General features: G+C 38.7%; 1 protein-coding gene across 1 annotated transcript in view; it reads right to left on the reverse strand.

The window, feature by feature from the left end:
* Positions 1-1,276: 1,276 nt before the first annotated feature.
* Positions 1,277-10,004, reverse strand: part of LOC101862763 (carboxypeptidase M) — a gene marked incomplete in the record, with an annotated part of 98,763 nt that continues 90,035 nt past the window's right edge. Inside the window, 2 exon segments of the mRNA XM_035973270.1 lie at positions 1,277-5,364; positions 9,232-9,395. Coding sequence (XP_035829163.1) covers positions 4,966-5,364; positions 9,232-9,395 — 563 coding nt within the window.

A 10,004-nucleotide genomic window follows, 5' to 3' on the forward strand; every position in this document is an offset into this window, starting at 1 on the left:
ATTTATGTAAAGTACCTGGAGCTGTCTGCATATGAGAATAGGTACTATTAAAATTATCTTTATCATCATTATTACATTTGCGGAAATGTTTTAGCAGAAAATATTAAATAGATCTACATGATATACAAAATACGTCACTCTTGAATGATAAGTGATCTCGGCTACTGCTGCTTTTGTGCTTAAATAATATGTAAAGAGATGTCCCTATCATCAGTGCTGAATATACACATTTTCTTCTCCTTAATACCAGTTGTTCTTTTCAGAACCCTTTCAGCTCATACTACTGGCTTCTATAGGCTCCTCGCTGTTGCACGCAGGAGGCCCCGAGTTCGATTCCGACTGGTGAGTACATTTTTATTGAGTATCTTTGTCGTTTTGCTAGGATTTTGTATCCCTCTCAGCCCCAGTTGGCCCTGACAGACACCCTGAAAATAAAAACCCAATGTGATATAGATCAATCTTAAAAAGGCGAGTGACCCATAAAACAATCTTTAACAATAATCAACATTTTCTGATGAAATGTTTTATGGCAAGAAAAGGTCATTGGTCATGTACTGATTGATAAAAAACAAGGATAAAAAATACCTGATTGGAAAACAGAGTCAAGGTGAATAAGGTGCGGAGAGAAGAAAAAAAAGTTGAGAGTTTTCCGAAGTTTCCAAGAGGGACATGGGGAAACTGACCTGAGACTTGAGATAACAGGGTTAGAGATGATGACGAGTGAGAAGGGAAAGATGAAGAGTGAGATAGGGTTTGATGAGGGTGTGATGGAAATGACAAGAACATGACAAAGACAAACATACTTATATATTATATAAATCAAGTCAGTGTCATTCCACAATCACCCAACTCAGTTTCTGGGAATTTCCAGATACAGCTGTTATTCCAATAAAGACATCAGACGATAACAATCATAATAATGATAATATAGCTTGATTTTGTTTCCCCGTTTCCTTCTTAGATTTTACCTGAAAAATAACAAGTGCCCAAATCATGGTTCTGACTTAAGTGCTATTTTAATTTACATGGGAGTTGTGGGCAACAGGGTAAGTTAAAAAGAAAGCCTACTGCATGACCATAACTGTTTTTTTCCCAATGTGCCTTGTTTAGTCATACATTAGAAAAGGCGTTTGTGCTGTAAAAAAACCTCATTACTCATCAAATCAAAGGGCATTTAGAAGAACTTCACTCTTTGATACTGGAACACCACTTAAGAGCCATTTTTGGGGGTGCAGATCTACACCTAATTCTGTGTTACATTTACTGCCTATTTTCACCCATATTGTGATTATTCAATCTATTTACAAATAGTTTGAGTGCTCACACGAACAAATCCATCAATACTAGACTGAATTAAAGGCCGTTTTAAGATAATATCAGTGATATGATTGCCTACAATATGAAACTAAATTAACAGTAATTAACGGCTCTCATACTGCGCATGCACATACCTTGCATCGCCCTACTTTGACTTTTTAAATAAACTAGGCTACCCGTTCAACGTAGATGAATCGTCTCACACTGTTCACAATTATCATATCATTATATGGTGGCAGCGGTAAAAATAAACAAGCAGCAGATCCAGTCCCCGTGATGTGACTCTAGCTTGAAGTAGAAGCCTACAATCAGACTTTTGGGACCGAATAAACCGTTGTTTGTAAGTTCATAGCCACATCCGCTCGAGCAAGTAGTTAGATCTAATCAAAATCGGTCAATAACAGTCAATATGCCCTTACAGCAGATTTCCGAGATGATGTGGGAAAGCAAAATCGAGGCAGATTCCTTCAAAATGTTAAAACAAAGACTCAAACTCTATTTTGAAACAAAGAAGGTGCATAAAGACGACCAAGTCGTCCACATACTCCTTCAAATTGGTAAGAAAGGCCTTTGACTCCTTCAAATTGGTAAGAAAGGCCTTTGGATGTTTAACGCCATGACACTCACAGACGCTGAAAAGAAAGATCCAGATATTGTATTCCAAAAAGTGGGTGAACAAATCGAGCCGGTTGAACGCTTTCGTATGAGTAGACTCAAACTCATGAGCATGAGGCAGGTCAAATCAGAGTCACTAGATGACTTTGTGACAAGGGCGCAGCTCCAGGCACAAAGGTGTGCATTTGACAATGTGGCAGAACTGGAAAAGAGACTGATCGAGTTAATCATTTTAAGAACACCCACCGGAGACTTTCAAAGGAAACTTCTTGAACAGCAAAAGGGTGTCAAGTTGGCTGACCTGATAAAGATGGGTCGTACATTCGAGGCTACTGCATCACACGTACAGTAGCTACAATGGCAGACTCTGCCAGCACCAGCGCCATCAAATCCAGCACTCGTCCTCCTTGCAGAAACTGCGGAGGGCAGCAAAAACAACGGGAAAGCCCAGCCAATGGTATTACCTGCTGTACCTGCGGCAAAACTAACTCCTTTGCCAAAGTTTGCCGTTCCGGGCGGGACCAGTCTTCACACGGACGCAGGCATCGATGTGGTGGATCAGTCAGCCGAGGTGGAGGACATAAGCGGAAGCCGCTAGAGGCAAAAATCAAGGCGATGCAGGCTGAAATCCACTAAGAGAACTTTGACGACCGAACATTCAGCCCTGTCACCATCTCTTCAGTTTCTTCATTGTCCCACCAACACGACGAAGCATTCGTCAAGCACAAAATACACCTTCCAAACAGAGCTGGGCAACACAATATCATTGTCTAGGTCGACACAGGACCACGGGAGAACACGCTGCCCCTGCACATGTTTAGGGGACATGTTCTCTGAGCAGCTGACAACAGAGGGAACCCCAGCCAAACAGATCTTATAAGAGAAAGGCAGCACAAGGCTGACTGCCTACAACGGCACAGACATTCCCTGCCTTGGCAAGATAGTTTTTCCTTGTCGCTACAGAGGCCAGTGGCAGGAAACGGGATTCTACATCATAGACATGAAGGACCTGCCCTTATTGGACTGCCGTCAAGCGAAAAGTTGAAAGCAGTGACACTGCACTGCAGGCAGCCTTTCAGCGTCACCCCCATCCGCCAAAAACAAGATCATTTGCGTCCAGGACTTGATGAAAGACCATCTAGAACAGTTCGACAGAATCGGTAAGATGCCTAGCCCCGTCTAGCTAGTGGTGGATCCAGACGTCCTGCCACACATCGACGCACCAAGGAAAACTCTGATTGCTCTCAGAGACACGATCAAAGAAGAGCTTGACAGCATGGTGGGAAGTGGTGTGATCAGAAAGGTAACTTGGAGAAGTGATATGATTGCCTACAATACGAAACTAAACTAACAGTAATTAATGGCTCTCATACTAGACATGCGCATACCTTGTATCGCCCTACTTTCACTTCCTAAATAAATTAAGCCACCCGCTCAACGTAGATGAATTGTCTCACATTTCACAATCTATATCATATCATATCATTATAGTACCTTTCGTCACAGGGTGCATAAAATTGTGGAATCCCTTGAGTACTGAAAGAGTGAGGGACACACGATATCTGTGGAAAAACTGTTCAGTGTTTTACAAGCGGAACACTGACTTGTACATAGACACATGTACAAATAAATCAAAATGAATAACATATATATCACCGTAGCTATTACTTTGGAATATTCTCAGTAAACCTTCTGTGATGGAGACCGTTTATAAACAAAAAACTGAAGATTTTACATATTAAAAAAAAACAACCCCTCCTCAAACAAGAAACCATCTTTCTGAAAGTTTTGAGCATCTCTATTCGTTGTAATACTCTCTTCGTTATCAGTCAACATTCAACCGCCCTGTGCACGTACAGAGCAAGTATAAATCATGAACATGTAATACAATCCTGTACAATATACATACGGCATAAACTGCACCTGGTTTAAGCATAATTGTGAAAGTGTAGCTCCACTTTACTTCTTGTTTGGTTCAACTTTCATAATGCAATTCTTAATTAAGCCAGTCAGTCTTTTTTTGTTTTATTTTTTTCTTTAGTCGTGGTTTGTAAGTGTGGATGGTTGAAGGGCGCTGTTGGTAGATTCTTTTTCTTTTCTTTCACTCTCTTGTTTTTGTCTATTTTCCTTGCTTTTTTCCTCTGCACTAAATGACTTTTATAGTGTTGATGTGCCTCTCTTTACTCAAACAAGTGAACATGGTTTTGAATTAATGCCTTTCTTGATACAGAAGACAGTTTAAATTCCAGTTCAGTCCCTTACAAGACCTGCCCTCTGTTGCTACTGCAAAGCAGGTTGGTTGAGTGAGGGTCACCCGGGTAGATTTTACTTCTTTTCTTTCCCTGTGTTGTTTCTTGAACCGTTCATGCGGTTCTCTTTACTCAAACTTATCCCAATGCTACAGAAACCAGAATTTTTATATTAGGTATGAAAATTCCAAGGTACAATAAATGTAATACATAACATGAATATTATGGTAATGGAGAGAACAGAAATCGAGCATGTCAAATCATATAGCATTATATGGCAAGCAAATTCAACATAACATTCAGGCCTTGTAGCACTTAGAGAACCTAAATATCAAGAAAGTTCTCACAGGGAAATTTCTAGTGACAAACTCAGAAGACTGAGCAGTCTTTCTAAACTAGAAAAAAACCCATACAAAATGATTCCCTTTCACCAATGAAAAAGCAAACAAAATTTCCATAGCTTTAACTTTGTCCAGTCATATACCCTGAAGTAAACGAGAATGAATGCAAAACTACCAACCTACAGTGACAAAAAAAAATTAAGTTGCAAAGCTAAAATTATGTGGCTTGATATTATAGGCAATTTGTAAAAAGTTAATCTGAAAACTCTGGAAATGCCAGAAATTTTTCTGTGGATTCAATAGAAATAAAAAACCCAATAACTTTACAATGAGTGCTAAACAGACCATGTATTTTTGGACTAAGCCATGTCAGGATAAAAACAATGTGATCAAAATCAAAGTCATAATTACAACATAATCGATAGAGTCTAAAAGGATAAATGTCAAAGATGGAAAAAAAAACAAATTGTACAATATAATAAAGACAAGGCCACAGCGTGGCTCGTAGCTGAAAGCTTGTCAGCTGAGTTTTCACCGAGCTCGTTTCTGTTGTTGTTGTTGTTGTTGTTGTTGTTATCAGATGTCTGTTCTGAAGTGTCCCGTGGGCCCAGCCCTGCCTCATTAAATTGGGGTCTGGAAGAGCCAGCGCTGTCTGACTGGTCTCTCTCACTGATACCTCGCCCGTCGTGGGTGGTGCCTGTCTCGGAGCGTGCGTCCGGCGAGTCATCCAGGTAAGAGGTGTTGGGACTGCTGCTGCGGACCAGTCTGATGTCCAGTCGGGTGACCCCTGAGTCGGAGACGGAGAAGGGGGAGGACACGTTCTCGTAGCCGGGACTGCTCACCTGTGGGGAGGATTAGAGCTAATTATGTAGGAGGAAGGGTAGTGGTTGTTTTATATAAAATATCTCTCTCTCTCTCTCATATATATATATATATATACATATATTTATTTTTAAAAAAATGTTATATATATATATATATAATATATCTAAACATCTTTAAAAAAATTATATAAATATATAAGTAATAAATATATAATATATTTTTATATGTGTCATGACGCGGTGGAATCAGGCACTTGTCAATTTTTGGGTTCATTTATTTGTCTTTAAATAAAAAAAAACAACCCACAATCCTTAATAGAAGTCAAGGTATTTGTGACTGAAGGAGTCCGGCATTTTGACGAGCGCCTGATTTCACAACGATGCCTTACAAATTATATATATTATTTTTTATATTATATATCGGCCTACCATTGTTAAATATGTATTTCATATTATTATATATGCCGTAATTTCATATGTATTTTATATATGTGTCACGACGCGGTGGAATCAGGCGCTCGTCAATGTCTGGACCTATGAAGTTATTGATATCATCTTAAAGCCTGTCGATTTGTCTTGCTTTTGATGGAAAAAATTATCCATTCATCTTTTGTACAAGTCAAGATATTGGCCAACGAAGGAGGTGGGGGTCGCCTGGTTTAAGACATAAAAATAGCCAGAAAATGGCCGCCAAAGTTGCGTTATCTCTTTAACTTGAGAGTCTGTGGACAATGAAAATTTACATCTTTTTTGCCTTTAATTAATTTTTTCAGTAAAATCCACACAGATAGGTGTTCTTCAATGGGCTTGAAAGGTGTTGAGCCAAAATAACAAAAAACCTTAAAAAATTCAAAAAATGCAGGAAAATGCCAGTTTCTTTACTTTCATTATTTTGACAAGTGCCTGATTTCACCACGCTGCCCCACATATGTATTTCATATTATAATATTTCGTATCATATTTTATACTAGACTATAGGCTATATATATTTTAAGTTACATGTGTGTATATGTGGCGTTGGTGTCCTAGTGGTTAGGCTACTGGACTCGTAATCGTGAGATAGCCGGTACGGGGGTTCGAGCCGCGGGACCGACATTGTATCCTTGGGAAAGGCACTTTACACGAATTTTCCTCACTTCACCCAGGTGAAAATGGGTACCCAGCTATAGACAGCGAAAGATCTTGTTAGTTTGTTAGTATTTGAGCGCTTAACCAGCTGCTTGAACAGTATGCTTCCCGGGAAGCTGAGAATGTTTCGTAGTGTTCTATGGTCTGCTGGGGTAATAATATAGTGTAAAGGGCATAGAGCTTGCTTTCGAGTGGGGACATGCGCTATACAAATGCTATTTATTATTATTATATATGACGCATGTACGTATGTGTATACACACGTTATTACATATGTATGAGTGTAGTACATGTATATACACGTACGTACATCATGTACATATGTATGTATACAGATGTGTACATTCATGTACTTCTGTGTGTACATACACGCATGTACGTACGTGCGTATATACATGTACGCACATTTTGTTTAAATACAAGTACATATGTATGTACATGGATATATACGTGTACTTATGTTTGTACATGTACATAATATGTACGTACATGCATATATACACGTATGTACCAATGAATGTACATATGTGTGTATATACATGTATATAGTATGTCTGTATGTGTGTGTATTTACATGTACGAATGTACATACATATGTGGGTGTATACAACTACGTACCATACATACATACATCGGTACATATGTGTATACACACACGTTCGAATGTGTACACACACACATACGTATACGTACATACACTCGTTTACATACTACATACATATGTATGTGTATATATACACACATTCATACATATGTGAATATACACACACACGCACGTAAGTATGCAGTTGCGAGGGCCGTAAAACCTTTACTAAAATTTTTTTAAAAGTATCCTATACATATATATATGTATGTGCGTATATACATGTACGTATGTACACATGTGTGTATACACACATACATATGTGGGTACATATACACGCATGTACATATACATATGTGTTTATATACTCGTAGGTATACATACGTATGTGCAAGTACGTACGTATGTAGTATGTTCGTGTAAATACAAGTACGTACTTGTGTATGTACATGCATACTTGTGTATGTACATGTATGAACACATACATACGTATGTATACAGGTATGTACTTATTTGTTTATATATACATGTACGTACCATACGTATATACAAACGTATGTATGTACATACACACTCACACACTTTCGTATATACGTACGCTCGTGTGTTTATACATAATGCATGTATGTATGTGTGTGTTTATACAGACATACGTGGGTATGCACAATCATGTATGTACAGACATAGGTACCGAATATGACATGTGTATACACACACACATATATATATATATATATATATATATATATACGTACGTTAGTACCCTATGCATATGTACACTTATTACATATGAATGTATAGGATACTTATGTACGTATGTGTGTATATATACACGTATGTACGTATGTACATGTATGTACAGTTGAACCTGTGTAAGACTAAATTTTTGCTCTACTCGAGCACTCTCACGAGAAGTCGTGAGATTTCACACCCACACTACACTGACCATTTACATCGCTCAGGGCTCACAGGATGGGGTAACATCTACCCCCAAATTGCACCCCTACTCCCCTTCCTCGCAAAGCGGCACGGCCATAGCACAAGGAGCTTAAAACGTTAAGTCGGCGGAACCAAACTTCCGAGTTTTGTTTCAAATCAGGGTTGAGCGGGCAAAGCATTTTCCGTTTTAGACAGGTGAAACGTTTCCGCGTTGGACGGGTTTCCGTTTTATACAGGTAATTAAAGAGGAATATATCAAGGGGGGAGCAGGGAGATTCCGTTAAGACAGGTTTCCGTTTTATACAGGTTTCCGTTAAGGCAGGTTCGACTGTATATACAAGTGTATGTACACGTACATGTGTAAGTACACACACATACATACATGTGTTTAGGCACGAATGTACGTGTATACACACATCCGTACATACATGTATATACATACAAACGTACACACATGTATATGCACACAAACCTAAATACCCAAAACATATGTGCGTATGAGTAAATATACACATACGTACGTACAGTACATACATAAATGTGCATACATACATGAATGTACATGTACATATGGGTGTACGCAAATACGTACTTGTGTATAGACACGTACATATGTACACATGTGTGTATACACAGCCAAGAACATACGTACGTACATATGAGAGTATACACACATGTATGTGTACGTTCGTATGTGTGCATGTACATACACATGCGTACATATGTGTGTATATAAACACATTCATACTTTACATACGTATGTGTGTGTGTATATTTATATATATATATATATACGTACGTACGTATGTGTGTGTATATACATGCACGTATGAGTGTATATAGATATATATATCATTTCTGTTTGGCTAAAATACAAGACATAACTCATTTAGTCTGCATGCCTGACAGAGTCGTGTGTAGGTGAAACATGGCAAAGTACAACAAACTTGGCACTACGGAAGAAGTTGTACAGAACAACAGAGGAACTGAGCAGGAAGGCTCGGTATGATGGAGCCATTGAGAAGAAGAAGAAGAAGAAGAAGTTAATTTTATGAAGTGTTTTACTCCACTTGCAACACAATATTGGTCATTAGAAGATCAAAGGTGTTGAGAGAGTAATGAGCACAAAAAAGGAGGAGAGACAAGATGTCTGAAAGGAAAGAAGGAGCAAACCACACCATAGCAGCAGCCAGTCACCCACAAGAAATAGAGGAAAGAAGAAGAAGACGACCAACCTGCAGGACATAATCCCCTGGCAGCAAGAGCTTGTAGTACTCCCCAAACCTCGACGACCAGAAAGGCACCGCCTCGCGGCCTTTGACGGTCACTGTGGCCCCCTCCACCAGGTTGTACTCACTCTCGCCGTCAGCTGGCTGGCCGTAGATGATGCCTCTCACTCCTGGGGATGGAGAGTTTGTTATGTTTCGTTTTGTTTTTGTCAGTGTTTTACAGCATTTGCAACATAGTTAGGTCGTATAAGTGCTAAGATTAGGTATTAAATGAGATTAAAAAATACAAAAAAGGAGGACTGATTTAAAAAAATTTTGTTTGTTTGTTTTAGTGTTTTACGGCACTTACAACACAGTTAGGTCATATAAGTGCCTGCGATTTGAAGTGTTCTAAGAGAGTAATACATATATAAAAAAGAAGGAAAAGAGATAAGGACCCATTTTTTGTTTCGTTTGTTTTGATTTTAATAAAAGTTTTATGGCACTTTCAACACAGTCAGGTCCACAGAATTCTGCACTTAGAAGTGTAGAATTCTGAGGTCAGGTCATATAAATACCAAAGATTTGAGGAGTTACAAAAGAGTAACAATAACAAACACAAAAGAGGAGGAGAAATAAGGACCCATTTTTTGTTGTTGTTTCTTTTGCTTTAGTAAGTGTTTTATGGCACTTGCAACACAGTGAGATCATAATATAATATAAGTGTCTGCGTTACAAGAGAGTAACAAAAATAGGAGAGACAGGATGATGATAGGAAAAACCAGCCAACCACCCATCGG

The sequence above is a fragment of the Aplysia californica genome, unplaced genomic scaffold (assembly GCF_000002075.1).
Source record: "Aplysia californica isolate F4 #8 unplaced genomic scaffold, AplCal3.0 scaffold01092, whole genome shotgun sequence".
NCBI classification, from domain to species: Eukaryota; Metazoa; Mollusca; class Gastropoda; order Aplysiida; family Aplysiidae; genus Aplysia; species Aplysia californica.